Raw genomic sequence first — 21,777 nt, forward strand, 5'->3', positions numbered from 1 at the left:
AAAATTAAAAAAAAAGAAGGAATTTCGCAAAAAAGAGCAGCAACGCCAAACCCAGTAGCGATTAAAATCTGAAAATCTGAAAATGATTATTTTGAAACAGAATAATCGAAAAAGTTTGTCAAGCAGCCACGTGGTAAGGAAATACACAAAAACATTTTTAACAGTCTTGAATCTCACACAAAAAAGTTGACGTGAAAGTGAGAGACGCAGAGAAACATTGCTTTTAATATTATCTTTTGCTCCATTAAAATTTTCGACATTGAACTTGGGAAAACTAACAAGAAATATCTGGTAACCAAGTAATGAAGAGAAACTGATATATAATTGAATGGAAGCTATAACAGTGTTTCAATGTGTTTATCGGGCGTCACTTGATGGAAAGCTGGAATTGCATATTATTTTCGCGACTACATACTTTGAACGAAAAATGTGCCAGCGCAACGAGAAAAGCGTCAGAAGTCTACTGTGCGCATAACGTGATAAAAATGTTTTAAGAGGCGTTGTCTGTAAGATGAGGATTCCTCTTGGCACAGTTGCAAAAAGTTGTTTCAATCCGAACTCTTTTTACAGCATATATACCCCTATGGTAGTGGTTTACAAAAAATATGTCATCAGTCCCCTATGACGTCATCATAGGAAAATATGACCAATAATTGAATTTTCACCCAAAAATTCATAAAAATTTCAATCTTTCAGATAACATTAGGAAACTTTCGCAACATGTTAGGAGTGTTTTTGACTACCCCTACACAAATTTTCAGCCGCTCAGACATCCCAGAAACGGTTCAAGTGAATTTCACTTTCATGTTTTTTCAACTTTTCTCAAAAATTCCCTCTAGAAGCCATAAAATTTTAAATCGTATTCATGTTCCCCGCAAGGTGTTTTATTAAATCCAATTAAAATCATCAAAAAGTAGGGGGACCATTTTGAAATATTTCGATTTTTCAAAAATCACATAAGGGTCCCCCCTTATGAAAAATTTTTTTTCACGAAAAATTCGAAAAAAAAATTGTTGCGAAAATAATCAGAATATTGATAAAACACATAAAATAAACCAATTCCAAGATTTTACACTTCAGAAATTGGTTTGAACAGATTTCGTCTTTTTCTTTATCAAAAATTTTTCCCATTTTTTGACGTTTTCATCAATAATTTGTACAGAAGCCATGAAATTTCAACTGATGTACTAAATTCCCACAATATTTAACATTTGATCCAATTAAAATCATCAACAAACAAGGGGACCATTTTGAGATATTTTCATTTATTTCGAAAATCACATAAGGGTCCCCCCCATGGAAAAAATTTTTTATCGAAAAAATAATTCGACATTATTTTGATTCAAAAACGTTCAGAGCTTTGTTAAAATATTACAAAATCATTTGTATAAAAGTTTTGAACGTTTTTGCATCAAAATACTGTCGAATTATTTTTTCGATAAAAAATTTTTTCCATGGGGGGGACCCTTATGTGATTTTCGAAATAAATGAAAATATCTCAAAATGGTCCCCTCGTTTTCTAATGATTTTAATTGGATCGAATGTTGAATATTGTGGGAATTTAGTACATCAGTTGAAATTTCATGGCTTCTGTACAAATTATTGATGAAAACGTCAAAAAATGGGAAAAAATTTTGATAAAGAAAAAGACGAAATCTGTTCAAACCAATTTCTGAGGTGTAAAATCTCGGAATTGGTTTATTTTATGTGTTTTATCAATATTCTGATTATTTTCGCAACAATTTTTTTTTTTCGAATTTTTCGTGAAAAAAATTTTTTCATAAGGGGGGACCCTTATGTGTTTTTTGAAAAAATCGACATATCTCAAAATGGTCCCCCTACTTTTTGATGATTTTAATTGGATTTAATGGAACACTTTGCGGGGAATATGAATACGATTTAAAATTTTATGGCTTCTAGAGGGAATTTTTGAGAAAAGTTGAAAAAACATGAAAGTGAAATTTACGTGAACGGTTTCTGGAGTGTCTGGGGGGCTGAAAATTTGTGTAGGGGTAGTCAAAAACACTCCTAACATCTTCCAAAAGTTTCGCAGAGTTATCTCGAAAATTGAAATTTTTCTGAATTTTTGGGTGAAAAGTCAATTATTGGGCATATTTTCCTAGGATGACGTCATAGGGTACTGGTGACATATTTTTTGTAAATTACTACCATAGGGGTACTTATGCTATAAAAAGAGTTCAGATTGAAACAACTTTTTGCAACTGTGCCAAGACCCAACACAAACATTCTCACTCTTACAGATATTCTCACTCTTACAGATAGCCTCTTAAACAAGAAAAGTCGGCAATATAGACAATGAGTGAGAGATTAACGGAGGGTATGTTGCATCACACGCTATATTTAGCCTTGGTTGGAGGTAATTGACTCAGTTCTGATAATTGGCTCGTGACCGAAACGTTGACTAAATAAAAATTCTCATAATTTTTTTCAAAAGCCGAATAGGTAAATCATCACAGGGTTTAGGGGTGTGTACTGAAATCGTTTGCGCTCCACTAGACATTGGCGGCAAATTCAAATTTTAATTTTTTTTAATTCGACCTTAAGCATTGCGTTTTGATACGCAGCTTAATCGCCCACATTATGAGCCGATTTATGCCCGTTTTTCCGCATTTTTTGCCATTTTTTCGACTGTCTTGCGTGTTTTCGAGACCAATTCTATTAAAAAAATTAATAAAATTTTTGGCTCTACCGTCCGATCGAGGTTCTTTGAAATTATCGAGGTCCTTTGAAATTATCGAGGTCCTTTGAAAATAACGAGGTCCTTTGAAATTATCGAGGTCCTTTGAAAATATCAAGGGCCTTTGAAAATATCGAGGTCCTTTGAAAATATCGAGGTCCCTTCAAAGTACAGGGGTCCTTTGAAAATTGGGAGTACTTTTCTCGCAAACAGCGAATATTGTTTGAATTTTTGTATTTTTTATTGTTTTTTTATAACAGTTTTCCAATTATTATCGTTTATAAGTTTTATGAATATATATATAACATTGTGATACAAACGACGTTACTACGTTATCATGCGTGCATTCAGGCTCCTCCTACATAGTAAATATTGTAGGGCGTTTCCAAATGGAGCAGTCATTGTCGCATTCTTCTCCCTGCAGCAAGCGCTACAGTCGACATGAAGAGTTTTTTGATACTAATTGTTTTGTTGGGACTGTATGGAGAAGTGTCGTGCCGCTACAAGAGCCGCCACTTTCACTCGAGGCAATCGAAGAAGTTCAGCAATGTAGAGGTGAGTTCAATAGGTCAATTTCGGTATATCAAAAGTTCGTGAATTATTTTGTAGAGGGTATTTCATGGAACTGATATTGTCAATCCGAATGCCCCAGATACCAAATACAACGACGCTATCGAAGATCCATCAGTTGGAATCGTCGTCTCAATAGAGTTGTATATACACGAAAGGTAACTGGTTAGAAATTTTCTCCCTGTAATTCATTTTTTCACAGATTGGACATATTTTTCCACGCCAAAAAAACACAAGCTTCCAAGGAGGTTATCCCGCTTCACATATCGATCCGTCCCAACGAGGATGTAAGTAACACAATAATTTACCAGTTTAAATTTTCAAAGTTCAGGCTATTGTCTTCAATTCCCTAATCAGGGACAAGTGGGATCATGAAGAAAGAAGAAGGCTTCCTTTTGAAATTCAATCTTTGGTTTTGATCGATGTGAAATTCGATTATACTGGTTTTTTGGTAAGATAAATCTGATTGTAACCTTTCCAATGTATGAAGCTTTTTAGGTTACAATTAATGATGAGTGGCTGAAAATGTATGAGTACCGGTACCCAGTAACATCAGCGAACTTTCTAACCATCAAAGGTGACTGTTCGATGCGCTCGGTTTCCATATTTGAGGAGAAGGGAGAGGAGACAATAAAAGCAGCCGAATACCAGCAGCAGGAGACGGAGGAAACGGAAAAAGAAGAGAGAGAAGAAAAAGATGAGAGAGCGGATGAAAGTGAGAACAAATAAAGATTGTAGTGCAATTTTTATTCGATTAAGAGAAAGAATAAATGTTAATTCAGTTAAAAAATGAAAATGATAGAAGTTATGAAATGAAATTGAAAATTAATTAGTTTTCTTTGTAGGTTTTTGAGGAGGGCGAGTTTGACGCTTTTTCGTTGGAGGTTCCGTCACTTGAGTGTCCTTCTGCTTTGTAGTTGTCCGTCTCCTTGTAGCGGAAGTCGTTTTGGGGGCAACGGTAGTGGTTTTCGGTGTAGTAGTTGACTTCTGTTTTTTCGTTGAGAACGTGGGAGTAGTGATTGGTTTTGCAGTGGACGAAGTACGTACTGGTCTCCCTCTAGTTTTTGAATTATTCGCATAATGTTTTTGTTCATTCCTGCTTCTCTTTCCCACCACTGCTGTGTCATGTCCCGAAACCATTCGTGGTAATCAGAAATGGTGTTTTCAGATGTTTCGAAGTACGCAGCGGAGTCCTTCGCTGTTTTTGTCGGATTTTCGATCCAATCAGCTGCGATGTACAATACTTTTTGGAGCGGAATACGGAGACCTTCGAAAAATGAGTTTTCTCTGAAAGGAAGTAATAATGTTAATAAAACAACAAAAGTATCACCTGATCGATACTTTACTGGACATCCCGTCGCTTTTGCATGTTGAGCAGCGCCAGACTAGCATATCATTTTTTTTACTGGAATCCTTGACCAGAGACATGTACTGGCTACACCAGTCCTGTTCACACTCGCGTTCGTTTGCGAGCAATCCATACCTGGAATAAAAAATTGAAAAATATTTTGCGAGACATAATGAATAGTGTGATAATTAAACTCACGTCGCCACAAACTCAAGGGCTTTCTCTGTAGTTGTTGGATGATCCATTTCTCCGATGTACTCTTCTAAGTTTCTAGTAGTCAACTCCGCTAGATTGAGAAGACTGTTTGGTCCTGTGACCAAACTTGGGTCTACAATTGTAACTCTCGACTTCTGAACTCTTTTCCATCTGTAATAAAAGCAAAGACTTTCTACAAAACGGTTTACAAAGCAGATAAAATTACCTGGAAAGAGTTCCATTGCTCCACTCTACAGTAAGCAATTGATGCGGAAGAAGAAAAATCAGAATGAAACAGAAAATCATTTTGCCTTCACAATGATTTTTCACCCGCTGTGCCAGCGCTTTTATACTTGATCACCATCTGCTATGAATCGAAAATTTAACATCTGCTTCATTCTTTCGCTGTTGCATTTTGCCGTTTGACCATCTGCCACTCCCAGCGACCATCTGGCCCGTTTCATTCAAATTGATGATTGAATGTTTGAAATTAATGATTTCAGTACAGAAGATGTAATAACGAAATTCAACTCAAAAAAAAAAAACTGTGTACAGAAAAAAATTTTGCAAATAACATTCAAAGGACCTCGATATTTTCAAAGGACCCCTGTACTTTGAAGGGACCTCGATATTTTCAAAGGACCTCGATATTTTCAAAGGACCTTGATATTTTCAAAGGACCTCGATAATTTCAAAGGACCTCGTTATTTTCAAAGGACCTCGATAATTTCAAAGGACCTCGATAATTTCAAAGAACCTCGATCGGACGGTAGAGCCAAATTTTTAATAAAAAAATTTATTTTGAATTTCGCGCTAAAATTTTAGCTGATTTCAGCGGAGCGCGTTTATTTTCACTACTCATCCCGAGACCCTGTGAATCATTCTCACTATTCCTATTTATTGACACTAACTTTAAGCATTTCATTGAAACTGATAATTATAGCTACACAAAAGCATGAAAAAGTCATTTAATTGCACTAGTTTTAAGTTTCTCTTTACTTTGCGGTACTATTCAATACGGTGAAAATAAGCTGTCTTTTTTTTAATGTTTCGAAAAATCTATCTTCACTAAGTAACAAAATACAAACATTTTCCTTCATCGACTAAAATTGATTAGTTTCATCCACCTTATCAAGTTTTGTCACTCTTTGGAAAAACTATATTTATTTCTCTTTTAGAAACATCATTGTTGAAAACTTGTTGGTTGGATACTAATTATCTCTGAATTCCAAAAAACTGGACCCTGTGATTACCGGCTTTAAATTTGGAGCCTCTAGTCAAACATACTCTGTTTCACATTTGTCTTTCCTCAGATTTCTGTGATTCAGAGGTAATTATTCGCTTTGTTCTTACCTTTCTGACATGTCAACGCTTTGGTGTTAACAATTCCGCAACAAAATTTTTTTTTCGATTAATTGACTACAACATGCTAGCAGCTTCGGAGTTAGTACAGAATATGCGTGAGTTAATGAACATTCATTCATAAGGAAAAACACTAATCTAAATTTGACGGTAGTTTGTCAGATAAGAAGCAATTTGTTTTAAAAAACACCTTGTTTGGTTCGTAAAAACAACGTGGGTGCTAATTGATTTTGAAATTCCGACAAGCAACATAAAAAGTTGAACACCAATTTTGAGCCAAGAACGAATGTTTGTTTGAAACACACTGCAACATAAAAAATTTATAGCAGCACTTTTTTCATGAGAATAGCTTTTAATTTTTCACCGTTCTCCACATGTTAAATTTTTTCTGTGTTTCGGAGTGTGGTTATAATGGAAAATGTTCAAAATTATTCCTTCGATTTTATCTGCATTGAAATAGTTAAATTTCACGAACGTTTCGTAACTATATAAATGACCAGTCGGGAAACGCCGCCTAACGGCGGCTACCCTCCTGGCTTCCGCCGATTTCGGACTAATTATAATACTTTAGGTGCAGTCAAAAAATGTTTCAGAAAGACAATATTTATAGATCAAAAAATTTAATGAACAAAAAGAAGAAGTTTTTGAAAAATTAAAGAAAATATGAGGTTTACTGGAGAACGTCCTCGTAGACAATGTTATTCACTATTCCAGATGCGGATTCGATTCGGATCCCGTCTTTGGAAGTGGTTCTAGACAGGGCAACATAGAGTTGCCCATGTGAAAAAATAGGCTCGTCCACCTTTAATCCAATCTTCTCGAATGTTTGCCCTTGGGACTTGTTGATGGTCATGGCGAAGGAGAGACGGATGGGGAATTGGAGACGACTCATGATGAATGGCAGGCCCTTTTCGTAGTTCAGCTTGATCTTTGGAATAAAGACCATCTGTCCTTGGCGTGGTCCATTGATAAACTTGCACTGGAGAACCTGAAACAATACGTAGAAAATTTGATCTACTCTCAAAACTTACTCTTGCTCCCATATCATCCACAACTAATCTGGTTCCATTGCACAATGAGTTCTTGACGTCCAAATTCCTCAGGAGCATCACGATTGCTCCTTTTTTGAGACGAAGAAGATGTGGAGGCATTCCAGATGGTGTCATTTGGTTCAGGAATTCAGTGGTGAAGTTTAAACTGTCGTTGATTTCTCCTCCATCTTTATGAGTAATCTGATCAAGTGAAGTGTAGGACTTAAGTTCGCCGGCCATCTTGTCGAGTACTAAATTGTTGACTTCTAGAGCTTCCTTGTTACGTGGAGTCAGAATCGCTACTTTTGCCAACTTATTGACGTCACCCGAGGCCAACAAATCACCAAAAATTTCCTCTGCGAGATCTCCATTTGACTCCAATCCATCTGGAATTGACATTTCTCCGGTCTCTGGTGCTCCAATTTTTCCATCGCCAATATCCAGAAGCTCTTTCTTCCATTCGAGGGCATCTCCTGTTAATCTCATGTTGGTCTTAAGTTGGAAAACTTGGAATTGATTCCAGAGGAACGACTTCTTAATGCAGTTGGCAATTTGATCTTCAGCTCTTCCATTATCCACCACTGGGAGTACTTGTCGGAAGTCACCTCCTAACACCACCACTTTTCCTCCAAATGGCAAATCGATCCCTGTGATCTCACGGAATAGCTTGTCTACAGTTTCAAGAGCTGCTTTCGGAGACATCGGAGCCTCGTCCCACAGAATCATTGATACGGCAGCCAAGACTTTTGCCAATGCGGAGTTTGGCTTGAGAGTGGACGATTTGCAGAAGTCATTGATGTTCAACTTGCAGATGGAGGCCACAGTACGGCCGTTTGGAAGGAGTGCTGCGGCAATTCCAACCCATGCCATCGGAAGAATTGTCAGTCCTTTTCCCATGATGATGTTTGCCAAGCAGTTGTAAACGAATGTCTTTCCACTACCGCCTGGACCATCAATGAAGAAAAGACCACCCAAATCGAGAGCAGCTAAAATGGACTCGACGGCTTCAGACTGTTCAGCGTTGAGTAGCAATCTCATCTCTTCTCCTTTCTTCTCACATTCTCTCAAGTCAACAAAGTGAGTTGCTGAAGCCACGGGCTGATAGTCTTTATTGATCCACTGCTTAATGTCTCCATTCATAGCTTCCATTCGATCCTTCATGTCATAATAAGCCAATGATTCTGCTTCTTCCGGAGAATATCCATGATGCTCAAAATCTTCAGAAAGATCTTTGAGAAATCTGGAAAATTGAGTTTAGTTAATTTTACAGAAGGTAGAAATTCTTACTTATTCCAAAGTTCTTCCGGATTGTTGATGTTCTCAAAAAGTAGAAGCATCACGAACAATCCACGAAGTTGAGCAGCAGAGTGGAATCCAGCCGCCTCTGAGAGAGTTTGTTCATACATCGTGTCATCTGAGAGGTATCCAGAAGCTCGAGCAGCTTCTACAAATGTGTCCCACCTCCTTCCTTGAACCGTACGGAGGTCATCAAAGCTTGTAGCACCTTTGGTGTACAGAAGAAGTTGTCGAAGAGCATATCTTTCCCGATTTTTAGGCGAGATAAAATACATTCTTCCCAGAGAAGTTTCCATCGTTTTTCTCGGTTGCCACGCAGTTGTACTTGTGTTAAATGTGAAGTGCTCTGGCATCTCATGGTAGAAGTATTGTCTAGAATCCTTGAGAGTTGGAGGAAAGGATCCATCCGGGAGAACTGTTTCTTCACACTTTTTGTTGATAGCAAACCATGCAGTCAACTTGGTGTTTTTGGATTGAGCTCGGTTAACGGCCTGTGCCTCGTCCCCACGTTGAAAAATTATATTTTGATCTTCCGGAAGATGAACAGCAAGTTGAAGAACATTACAACTTCTGTAGGACATCGGGAATTTGAACAAATGGTGGACAGCTTCCGGTGCACAAACAAAGCGAGTATCCAAATACTGCTTGATTTCATCAACCACTTCCATCTGTTTCCCATCGACAACTCGGATGAGGACAGCTGCTCTTGTTGTACCTTTATATACGTACTTGAATATGTACTTGACGGCTGACACGGCTCCACACACTTCCAAATTGATGTGGCACCTGTATTTAGTGAGGAACCATGGAGGATACGGTACCACATTTTGGTTGGTAAGTGGAACAACTTGTCCATCGATCTGGTACTCGACACATCTCCCATCATCACGTCTTCTGTACAATGAGAAACCGTCGTTGTCAGTAGACGTGGTGTCACGGAATTCCTTTGGAAATTTCTTATCACATGATCCATTTTTCTGCATGCATGGAGATTTTCGGTTATGGACTCCACAGGGACGATGCATCATGAGAGTGGTTACCAATTCATGCAAAACTGGGTTATCATCTTTGTCGGGAATTTCTGCAGAGATGATCCGATCAACATCGGCTGCAGTTCTGAAATAAAAATAGCGTTTTGAAGTATTTGTCTTGATATCTAGCTTACCTTGGTTTGGATCCCGGTTTCATGATTATAAGCATATGCATATGTGGGAGACCACGTTTCTGGAACTCAATGACATAGATATATGCTAGCACTTTTCCAAGAACATGACGCTTGAAAAGATCTTCTCTGATCTCGGTGATTTTGAGCTGGAACACACGTGCCACGAGGTCTGGTCTATCAAGTGCAGTCTGCCCAGGGAACAGACATTCCTGGATTTCCGACCACTTCGGATTGCTTGTCATTGTCAAAAAGTAATCTGGTTTCCCCAGTCTTGCCACCATTGCCATTGAATCCTGATATTTTGAAATCATGTCTCTCGGGGATCCAGTGAAGGAAGCTGGAAGCGTGATCCTCATTCCAACTGGCCCTTTTTCTTCTCCAACGACATAGTCCTGTAATCCACTAAGTGTTTCCACATGAAGCAAAGCTTGGTTGTTTCGAATGAAGTTCAAATGGTTTTGCTCAGTTCTAGTCCACACATCCACTACATATTGTTGGAATAGCTTCCTCGAGCGGAAAAGTGGAGAGAAAGAAGTTCGAACATGAAGATTATAAGCATAGAATTCTCTCATGGTGACTCTATTCCTTTTTCCTCTTGGTTTGGTATACGAAATTTCTGGATTCCATCCAAACTGTCCAGTAGGGAAAAGAAGCGGATAGCACATCGGGTCACAATTCGGGTCAATCAGCGCGATGGAATTGATTCTGCCACTCCTTTGGTACACTGTGGTTCCTCTCTTTCCCGGAATTTCGTCTGAATCTCCAACATAAACGACAGCTACTTCGTTGGCTGTAGATTCCTGATATCTGAAAAAAACAAAATTTCAAAAAATATTTCATTTTCAGTATTCTCGCCTTCTGTGATCATCCTGACTGCGAGTCTGGAACGTCATGGTAATGTTCCGCTCAGGTCTTTTCTCTTGCATCGCTTTTTCTTTTTCTTCTTTTTCCACTTCATACATCATTTGAAACGACTGCACGTGGGGATGATTTCCTTTCAGTATAGCGATTAGCTTATCGAACAACTCTTTGGAGCAAGAAGAATTCATATCTCTTCCAGCTAACTCAGCAGCCGCTTGCTCTGTATCCATTATGAAAACTTGGGCGAAGTTCCGTGGTTGACTGACACCTGGATGAAGATCCCCAATCAGATGGTAGACTTGCTTGTGGATACGGCAGCAGTACGGTCCCCCAGATGGTAACTGGACATCCGCTTTCATGCAGGCCATTGCAAGCGAATTATTGTATTGCCGAATTTGCTCGATGAAGTTCTTGGACTCTTTCCATAGATCCTGATTTTTCGAATCTTTATTAGTGAGAAACAACTTCTTGAGGGCGATTGGAATTTTCTTCTGCTCTATATTCACCGCGCCAGATAGACAGCATGCCGTAAACTCCCCTTTTGTTGTCGTTTCACCTGGAATGTAACAAACATGATTTATTTTTTATCACCGAAAACTCACATTTGAAATAGAGCGCCCCGCAAAAAGCACATTCGTTATCCATTCTGCCACAATAATGAGTGTCTGGACGGTCATCTGTAGCGGCGATTCCGAGAAATGCAGAATTATTTTTGCTTTTTCTTGCCCGATCAGAAGTTCTTCGAGACAGTTTTTGAGTGAGATCTTCGGTTGCTCTGGCTGCGGATTTTCTTTCTCTGTCAATGCGTGCTCGTTTCTTTCTCTCTTCATCTGGCTCCTCAGACTTTCTTTCTGCGTGTCTTTGTTTGTCCACTTGCTTCCGTTTCTCTTTTTCTTCAGCTGTTTCCAGGGAACGTCTTGAAGATTTTATTTCAGAATCCCTCCTTGCCTTCCCCGCTTTAGTTTTCTCGGTTCCATTCGATCGATGGAGTGCGGAACGTGTAGCATTGTTTTGCAGTCTTCGATCTTTGTCTGCTTTGTTTTCGAGTTGTCTTTTCGCTGAAACTCGAGCCGAATCAGCTTTTTTTTTCCTCTGAAAGTTAGAGTTTTTGACTAAGCCAATATAAGATGAACTTACCTTTCTCTTATCTCGCTTTCTTATTGATCCTTGAGACATCATCTGAGTGTCCTCGACATCATCCATGTCTTCGTTCATGTTTTGAGTCATGATTTGAGTGTCCTCGATTCCATCGATTACTCCGCTTCGGGATGGACCGGTCTTGTCATCTGGGGCTAGAGAATCTTGAGACATGATCTGAGTATCTTCGATTCCATCGATTACTCCACTTCGTGATGGACCGGTCATGTCATCTGGGGCTGGAGAATCTTGAGACATCAACTGGGTATCCTCGATGGGGAAAGAAAAAGAATGTGACATAAAATTAAAAATGGAATACTGAAATGGCCATAATTGTAACAACTTTGGCCGTTTTAAGTTAAAACTGTCCAACTTCAAGAGGGTGTCACGAAAAAAAAAGAAAAATAATAGTTTATGAACGTTCCCCACCCATTTTTCTAGACGATTTGAAAAAATGAAATCATTTGTAGAATGAAAAATTCTATAACTGTTTTTCCCGTGAACTCCTATTTTCCTATTTTGGAAATGAAAACCAATGAAAGGCTTGAGAACCACGTTTTTTTCACGTAGTGACCTAGTTTTGAACTTTTCTAACTAAAAAAATAGACGGGCATCATCCGGGGAAAATTTCAAATCGATCTGTGTAAATTTCATTAAAAACGGTTCAGTACAGAGGGCGCTAGAGTCGGCGACATACGGACAGACGGACAGATCTGCTGAATATTATTAGTAAAGACCAGTCGGTTAACGCAGCCTAACGGCTGCTCAACCTCCTTTTCTACACCACCCTTCTGGGTGTTACAGCGCCTGCGGCGCTTTTCTAATGGTTCATACCATCGAGGTCTCACAATTCTCTTCTACTCCTGAATCGTATAACTTCTTCATTTGTTGGTAGTTTTTGCCCCTGATTTTCAGATAAGATTTCGACAAATTTTATCAATTGAATATGTTTTTACTGAAGCTTAGGAATTCGGAAGTCTTTTCTATTCACATCTTCAATAAATGCAATCAAATTTTTTGACTGATCGGCGGCAATGCCGCCTCCCTCCCCCATGAAGATGGGGACAATAGTCTTATAGTAAACTATCATCAGTTTCTGACTCGGTGTTTGTGGGATTGTAATTTTTGAACACCGTCAAAATTAGGACAACGGCGAGTGTTCGTGAACCGATAATATTTATTCTGAATGTTTGACTGTTCGGCGGCAATGCCGCCTCTCTCCCGAATCGTTCAGGCTTTTTTTTCATATAAACTATAATCTTCTTTTTAGTCTGGTTTTATCCAGTTTTGTATCCTGAATTTTCGACTGATCGGCACTGAAGCCACCTCTCTTCTCTTTTCACAACTACTGGCGCAAACAAAACGACCATCTTCTAATATTACCGTCAGAAAATTATTTACTTTCTGAGAGACTTTATCCGTGTCAATAAGTTTTTGAAATTTTCTCAGTTTCCGCAGGATGAAAATCACATCGGAAAGTACTCAGATTTGTTTCTATTCGGAGACAAACGGAACAGAATTTTATCCACCCTACACTTCAACATCTGACTCGTCTTGCACACATCCATCTGTTTATAGCAAAAAAACTGATCAAAGTTTGCAGAATAGATCTGACATGTGACTTGTAATGCAAACGTTTCGAAACCTTACCAAAAGTGGAAGAAATGAATTTGTTTGAAAATGGAAAAGTTATATAACTATTTTTCCCGTGAACTCCTATTTCCCAATTTCGAAAACGAAAGGCAATGAAAAGCTTAAAAACCAAGTTTTTTCACGTAGTGACCTATTTTCAAACTATTCAAACTAAAAAAATAGACGGGCATCATCCGGGGAAAATTTCCAAACGATCTGTGTAAGTTTCATCAAAAACGGTTCAGTACAGAGGGCGCTAGAGTCGGCGACAGACGGACAGACAAACGGATCTGCTGAATATTATTAGTAAAGATTATTTTGGAAACAGAATTTTTGTAATAAAAATTTTAAAAAAGAAGGAATTTCGCAAAAAAGTAGTTTTTCGTGGATTCTGGCTAGGAAACAGACAACGTGTGTATGTAAACTACGTATTGAATAACATATCGACTCGAATGTGATTAAAATTTTTGAAATTATGAAAAACGTGAGCCAGAACAGTATAAAATGTTTGTCTCCAACGTGCGGCTCCAAAACCCAATTGAAATATACTCGGAGATCTGAGATTCCAAGAAAAGAGTACAGAATTGAGACTGGAACCCGGATTAACACTATCGTAAAGTGTATAAATCCGATAAAAGAAAAATTGGTTTGTGGATAGAATAACACCTACTAATTTGTGCAAAATTCTAATAAAACAAAAACGATTTGAAACGGAAAATATGCACAAAACGGAGTAAGTTGTAAGTAACGTTCTCGTTTTTTTGTTATACTTTCCTCAACAAGCCTACTATTTGAGTTTCCAACGGAAACTTTTATGAATCAATCGTTAACCCTTTTTTTGGCAACCATGGTGTCAGAAAAATTCAGAGTCTTTTATGCATGCATTTGAATATGGTAATAATGAATGAGCTCAGAATTCGAGAAGAAAAATAATATTTGAAACAGAATACTTCTGACAAAACAAATAATTGTATCGTTATAAATTAACTATAGAATTATGTGATATTATGTACAAAAAAAATGTAGAATTTCCACTGTTTCATAGAAATGTTAAAATTTATGATACATAAGATATTGGATTACATTTATAGAATCTTATTTTCCCTCAGTCTTCTCCAGGAAAACATAAATGAAACGGAGAGTCAAAGCTAATCAAAGTGAACTGATCCAAATCCAAACAGGCCGAAAACAGTGATTCTCTATTGTTATAAACATTTCTCTCAAATTTTTCAACCAATTTATGGCATTCTGGTTTCCAGATAATTTTGGATGGGACGTCTAGAGAAAAACAAAAATTACACTGAAAATGCTTCAAACATATATTAGAACTCGCCTTGAATATTCTGAAATGAAGAAAAAGTGACAAAAGTTGTTATATTTTATCATAAGCAGGCAAGGTACGTAAAAATCAAGAGTCCAAACGAGCAGCCACGCCAAACCTAGTAGCGATGAAAATCTGATAACCGGAAAATTATTATTATTTTGAAACAGGAAAATCGAAAAAAATTAGTCGGACTTCCAAGTCAGGGAGTACCGCGTGGTAAAGGAATCCACAATAAAGCATTTTTAACAGTGTGGAATCTCACACAAAACAGTTGACGTGAAATTGAGAGACGCGGAGAAACATGGCTTTTAAAATTAACTTGCCATCATTAAAATTTGGGACATTGAGTTAGGAAACACAAACAAGACATATCTGGAGGCCAAGTATTGAACAGAAAATAATGTGAATTTGAATGTAACTCATAACAGTGTTTCAATTTGTCACGTGCTTGTCGGATTTCACTTGATGGAACGCTGGAATTGCATATAATTTTTCCGACAACATACTTTGAACGAAAAATGTGCCAGCGCAACGAGGAAACCGTCAGAAGTCTACTGTGCGCAAAACGTGATAAAAATGTTTTTACCGGAAAAACCAACTTTTTGGAGATTAAAAATAAGTTTAGGGGATTTTTCGAAACTTTATTGCTATAACACACCAAAACTTCAGAGAATTATTTGGTAGAAAACGATGTATCAAGTAGATTCAAAAAAGAAAGATCATCTCAGTTGTGTGCAACAGAACTTTTTGATAAACCTCGTTTAATAGTGGATCTTTGCGTTTTTGTAGAATTCTTGACGTTTGAATAATTATCAGTCGAGACTAATAAGAGAGAAGAAGAAAATGTTGAAAAACCAAATTATTAGAAAGAGTAGGAAACGAACGAATGATAAAATTAGTATGTAGTTTCTCATAATTTTGGAACATAAAATATGTGTTCGCTTCTATGATGAATTCAAAAAGCTAATTGATTTTATTACACCAGACGGCCGCTGGCTACATTGGAGATGAAATTAAAATGATTTAAAACGCCATTATTTCGCGTCCGGGGTTGAACCAACTACCTGTAGTCAACGTTGCTTAACTTGCCAGATCGGACGGTCGGAGCGTTCCTCTTTATCCACGCGCCACTGAGAAGGTGTCACCATGTGGAGACGAAAGTGAGCAACCGACGTTTCACGGGTTTTGCCGACCGCCTCTCCTTCTCTCTCTTCAAATTTGGCTTGAAATTCAGTTTTTTTGATCCAGAAGACGTGATTTGGAGAATTTTGAAAAAAGAAAAAGACGGACATCATGCGGGGGAAATTTCTGATCTTTTGATCCAAGTTCGAAAAAAATCGGTCCAGTGAGAAGAGCTGTAGGATCGGAGCGGTTATAGCTTGTAATCTAAGATAAAAAGAACATTTTGAAGCAGAAACAATATTTATTTCGAAAAGTGGCGACGTCTATCATTGCGATGCAAAAATGATAAAAGAAATGATTGCTAGACCACGATTGCTAGACCGTATATTGCCCCTTTTGAAACAGTGCAATTTTTATGGGATTACACCATAATTAAACATTTTTTGAAACGCGTACATAACAATAAAAATATATCGATGAAAAATACAGTTCGTCAAGAAAAGGAATCGCTAAACAAAACCGTCCGAAAAATAATTGAAATGAAAGATGCTGTAAAACTACAGTAATTATGTTAAAAGTGAGAAAATAGAGTAAGAAATCATTTTAACGAAAATGTATTGGTTATTGGAAAACAGTATTTCTTTAAATTTCTGAACGGTTATTGTACTGTTCACAGTTTCGATCATTAACTATTGTTGTTTTAAAAATTATCATTTCTTATTCCTCTTTCCTAAAAATACTTATTTACATTCAAAGTGAGAGGTAGATCTTCATCACAACCTAAAATATCCACAGTTCTAATTGTATTTGAAAGAACAAAATGCATATAAAGTCATTTGGTCCAAATATCCTTAACCAATTGACAGCAATGTTTCGAATTGTCTTATACTGTACCCTACCTACTGTTTGGAACATTGGAACTTCAGCTCTTAAATTTATACTGAAAATGTAGTTTTTTTTTGAAAGAAAAGTTCTTTATTTTTGATTTTTTAATATTTCAATACTATCTGATGACAACTAAACACATTTCAATAAACTATTTCGAAACCGTAAATAAATACCGAAGTAATAATTAGAGCGTTCTGAAACATGAAAATGGTGCAGAAACCGGTATAAATATTATGTTATGACAGAATGGTGATAATAATGATGTCATGCGATGAACTGCGTTGATAATTAAATAAATGAAATAATTAACCTTCTGAAACTGAAAATTTCTAGAATTTTGAAGCATCGTCATTAAAATATGCGTTCTTGTATCAAGGTCTGATTAGTTTCATATTAAGTTATTACAACTGACAAACGGTAATTTCGAGAATGCAACCAGGAAGTTGTGAAACAATGATAACACCTAATAATATGTTTTGGGTATTCGTAGCAAATTGCGATTTATTAATTGTAAGTGAAAAGTTAACATGATAATCCAAATAATGAATATTGCTGTGATGAAAACTGTCTTGAAACCTTTATAAAACAGTAAACAAGCAAAGACCAGGTTCGAATTGATTTCAGAGAATGATAATCGAAACGATTGGTAGCTTGCATATCGAAACTGAATAATACCTCCAAGAAACTAAAGCATTTTTGAAACTGGCTTTCATGCACTGAAATAGGAACACTGAACCAAAAAACGGAGACAAATTAAAGCACTAAAAAGTGATTATCCTGAAACTAGAAAAAGTCATTTCAAACGCTCAACAGTAAAATGGCATGTTTGGCTAAAATGGTGAAACTGTGTTGTATATGCAAAGAATCAAAAACATTGGAAAATGAAGAGCATTTATGTTTTTCGTAAAACCGATAAAAACTCATAGTTGCGGGGAAATCATAAAGAATTTTTTCTGAAAACCGTGTAATGAAACTATAAGGACAGGAAAAAAATCTGTAAATTTGATCATTCATCGCCCATTTAAAACGCGTTTTATAAATTAATATTTTGTAACAGAAGAAAAATCTCATGTTCAAGAATTTTCAATTTTTCTGATAAATATGACTGTTTCAAAAGCTTGATGTGTTGCATAACCTCAATTTCAAATTGCTAGTAGTATAATATAAATCTAATAAAGTTGAATTCTGTTTATGTCTCCCCAACATTCTGTTTTTCAGCGAGTCTTCTGATTCAACTCCAGAAGCTTTCAATTTCACTTTTTCTCAAAGTCCGAGCAGGATAAGTGAACAATTTAAAAATAAATAGTAGCGTTGAAATTTTGTCACGGTTTGCCAATGACTTCCCGTTTCTACAGCATGTGTTTAATGGATTTTTCTTATTTGGAAGATGATCCAAGGTTACTCTGACGTTTTGATCAGCTTACTATTAGAAACAACAACAAATCATTCCTATAATGGAAACAAGTGTTAATAATTAAATACCAACCGTACATCGACTACCCAACAAGAAACCCACCATAACTAAAATGCTCTTGAAACATGACTTTTCAAAATGAAATCAGTCATGTTTAATGTCTTTTGACTTTCTGAAGTCTAAATGGGCTAAAATAATGTTATTGATAATATTTTCGATATTGAGAGAAACTAGACCAATTGAAACAGGAACTTTCGGGCAGTGATTTTGTTATTATGGCATCTGTCGGACACTCAGATTTTCTGTGGTATGAGACTGATCAGATACCCTTATTGGTTATTTAAAAAGGACAGTCTCCTTCATACTTGCAAAATATCGGCCCGGCCCGGTCGGCCCGGAGTCAAAAAATGAGCACAATTTTTTCACAAAATTTTTCGAACTTTTTTGAAATATTTACCAAAAATAGTCAAAAATCCTATGTAAACTTGAGTTTTATCGATATGTAAAAACAAAGTCGAAAATTCGAAAAAAAAATCAAATTTTCAAATTTTTGTACTGTGACCCGGGCCGGGCCAGGTCGGGCCGGGCCGGGCCGGGCCGGTGAAAATTCTCAAATCGGCCCGTTACAAGTATGGTCTCCTTCAATTTTCGAACATTGCCGCAAGGAATGGGCGTGGCCGCCGCAGAGGGCCGTGGCGAACTGCCCTTGCACAGAAGAACTGAAACAGTTTTCCCCATACTTGCGAATTTCCGGCCCGGCCCGAAAGCCTGGCTTCAAAAAAAATGTACCTATGTTTTACCAAATTTTTCGATTTTTTTTTTGAAATTTTACATTAAAACTTTCAATTTTTTTGATGCATAACTAGCTTCTGATTGAATTCTGAAGTATAGTAAAAAATTCGACATTTTTGGGAAAAAATTCAAAAAAATTCAAATTTTCGTTCAAAATTTCAGTTCAAATTTTTCAGCCGGGCCTTCGGGCCGGGCCTCGGGCCGTGGAAATTCTCGTCACGGCCCGTTCCAAGTATGGTTTTCCTCACCAAAACAAGAAACAGCTGCTTGAGAAAAAAGATGTAGTTATAATTGACAAAGATAAACGTTCTTCGAAACTGAACTTTTAAGATACAGAAAAAGTGGGAGAACTGTAATTTCTCCATGTTTCACCGTGATATCATCAGCCAGACGCCTATTTCAAAGTAATGTGTATAGAATTTTTTTCATGAAAAAAAGTTAATGCTTAGCATGCTTGTCACGATCGGCTCGGTTTGTGAGCATCAGCAATTGTTTGAACCAATATCCGAAAATTTTGAATTTTTGTGTTTAGAGTGTAGACTACATGCTAATCGGAAACACATTTCCAAATCAGATAGTAGTGCTTCAGTAGTACTGCTGAATTAATCAAAGTTGTGAAGTCAATTGGCTTCAGAATATCATAGTTGTCAAGGCCCGGGCCGGTAGAAAATTTTCAAGGCCCGGCCCGGCCCGAAGGCCCGGCTTCAAAAAATGACCCTTTTTTTCCAATTTTTTTTTCGAAATTTTTTCAATTTTTCATCGGAAATGTGACCATTTTTGACCATTTTTCAGAATTTTTTCTAATTCTGGCTGATAGTCAAAAATTCGACTTTTTCGCGAAAAAATTCAAAAAATTTGAACAAATTTGAAAATTTGACTTTCGCGCCAATTTGCCCGGGCCTTCGGGCCGGGCCTTAAGCCCGGCCGGGCCTTGACAACTATGCAGAATATGATAATTGCAATTATACACCTTGGAAGTTAAATTGAATGAAAATGTATGTCAGTTTTCATGTTGAAAATGAAAACAAATTCGAACGATGCTTAAGTGCTTAACTGTAATATTTTTTCGAACAATCTTGATACGTGAAGAAAGAAAACTAAACTTGAGGTGTTGAAATCAATCTGAAACATTTGGGAAACGGTATAAAAAGTACTGTTCTTCAAAACTCTCTTCAACTTTTTAGGAAGTCTGGATAGTAATCGGTAGAGAATTCAATGTTTGATGTGCGAGAGAACCTGCATAGAGTATTCGAGTATAAAGCAAAAAAACTGTGAAACAAAAACAATTTACTGAAACAGGAGCAATGTTTTTTTAGAACAATTGAATAGTGTGAGACACAGTCTATAAGAAAACAGAATTTTACGATAGAAAGTGTTTTGGCCGAAATTGAAACAGAGTGCAAATGAGACATTAATGAAAATAAACATGTCTTATCGAATTTGACAGAGCACTGTTTGAAATCTGTTCATCAGAGAATATGATTGGTTTGAAACAGAAAAGTTCAACAATTTGAAGTTATGTGTTGGATCAAGAACAGTAATTATTACCACGGCACGCTTTTTAAAACCGCACTCTACCAAAACCGAAGGAAATTGTGTGCGAAACTGAGAGACTCAAAGAAAATAGACATTTTCAAAGGCGTTTCGGTGGAGCGCAGTTGCAAGAACCGAGCGGGAATTTTTGTAACTGGACATTTTGAAAATTCCTGTTTCTCAAATTGCTGACGAGAAAAAATAGTTTATAGACAAACACTTGATTATTCAAACTAGAATTCTCAAAACTGTTCTATAATTTTTGGTTGAAGGTGAAAAATAAGTTTTCCTGTACATCAAACGGAACAAAAATGTATTTTTTCTAATCAAACAAAAATTAACATTCCAATGAAACAGAAACGGGTTAGTAAAAGGAGCGTGACCTGGTTCCGTTCGTTTAAGCGAATTATTTCCCAATTTTATCTTTATTTCTTAATAATACTAACGGAGTAACAACATAATATTGCAAACTTTGACGAAATCAGGTTTTTGATACAGAAAAATATTAAAGAAAATCTGAAAAATACGAATGGTATACAATAAGCATACTTGTCAACCGGGCCGGAACGGGCCGGAACGGGCCGACACTGGCCGGTGCGTAACTCGCGTCAAAATGAATACTATGAGCTGAAAAATATTGCAGCGGGCCGGGAAAATGTGCCAAAAAACGCGAAAATGGCCAAAAAGCCATTCTAGCCCGGCCCGCGGCACAATAACAAATAGCCATCCGACCCGTAGTAGGTCACAGACATAGAACTCGCCGAGATCTACATTTTGGTATATTTTTCAGCTCATAATATTCATTTTGACGCGAGTTACGAGCCGGCTCGTGAAGGCCCGTTTCGGCCCGGTTTACAAGTATGACAATAAATTATATACCGTTTCAGATACATTTTCTTTGTGCCATTGCGATGTGACTAAAGTAATGTACGGGTACTTTTTTTTAACATTTTTCCATAAAATAAGTATTCCAAATGTCTTCACCTGTATATCTTTGGAAGTTTCAGAAATTCTTAAAGTTAAAATGATCAGAAAATTAAGAGCTCAACTTTTTGAGATGAGTGTCAGTCGTACGGATTCGGAGCCATGGGATTAGTGAAACCCTTACATGAAATGTTTATGAAACTCGAATTATCCGTATCCAAATTACATATTCTGAACTACTTCGTGGGAGGAGAACAATACTTTCCAAAAAAAAATTATATCAATAACTCTTGTTACTTTCAATCTTTTTAGATGTTTCGAAACACGAATGATTGTGAGAGTAGGTTCAAATTCACCAGTGATAACAAACTTCCAAAACATTTTCAGGTGGCCATTAAGTCCTAACTGAAGCGAAGAACTGAACTGAAATAAATCCTCAAAATTGAAGAGTTCCGAAAACTGTAAAATTTCATCGCGACTATTAT

General features: G+C 37.0%; 3 protein-coding genes across 3 annotated transcripts; 1 reads left to right on the plus strand and 2 right to left on the minus strand.

The window, feature by feature from the left end:
- Nucleotides 1-3,139: 3,139 nt before the first annotated feature.
- GCK72_012293 (uncharacterized protein) lies at nt 3,140-3,997 on the plus strand (the record flags this gene model as incomplete). The annotated part of the gene is made up of 5 exons (XM_053728991.1): nt 3,140-3,253; nt 3,308-3,426; nt 3,471-3,555; nt 3,600-3,719; nt 3,767-3,997. The coding sequence occupies 5 exons, from the start codon at nt 3,140-3,142 to the stop codon at nt 3,995-3,997; spliced, it is 669 nt and encodes a 222-aa protein (XP_053583763.1).
- Nucleotides 3,998-4,158: 161 nt separating this feature from the next.
- Nucleotides 4,159-5,117, minus strand: GCK72_012294 (uncharacterized protein; the record flags this gene model as incomplete). The annotated part of the gene is made up of 4 exons (XM_053728992.1): nt 4,159-4,555; nt 4,599-4,751; nt 4,815-4,982; nt 5,038-5,117. 4 exons carry the CDS (start codon nt 5,115-5,117, stop codon nt 4,159-4,161), a joined length of 798 nt encoding a protein of 265 aa, XP_053583764.1.
- A 1,726-nt stretch (nt 5,118-6,843) lies between these two features.
- GCK72_012295 (uncharacterized protein) lies at nt 6,844-11,963 on the minus strand (the record flags this gene model as incomplete). Its single annotated transcript, XM_053728993.1, has 7 exons — nt 6,844-7,161; nt 7,205-8,444; nt 8,492-9,616; nt 9,666-10,472; nt 10,626-11,082; nt 11,129-11,618; nt 11,664-11,963. 7 exons carry the CDS (start codon nt 11,961-11,963, stop codon nt 6,844-6,846), a joined length of 4,737 nt encoding a protein of 1,578 aa, XP_053583765.1.
- Nucleotides 11,964-21,777: the final 9,814 nt, after the last annotated feature.

The sequence above is a fragment of the Caenorhabditis remanei genome, chromosome IV (genome assembly GCF_010183535.1).
Source record: "Caenorhabditis remanei strain PX506 chromosome IV, whole genome shotgun sequence".
NCBI lineage: Eukaryota > Metazoa > Nematoda > Chromadorea > Rhabditida > Rhabditidae > Caenorhabditis > Caenorhabditis remanei.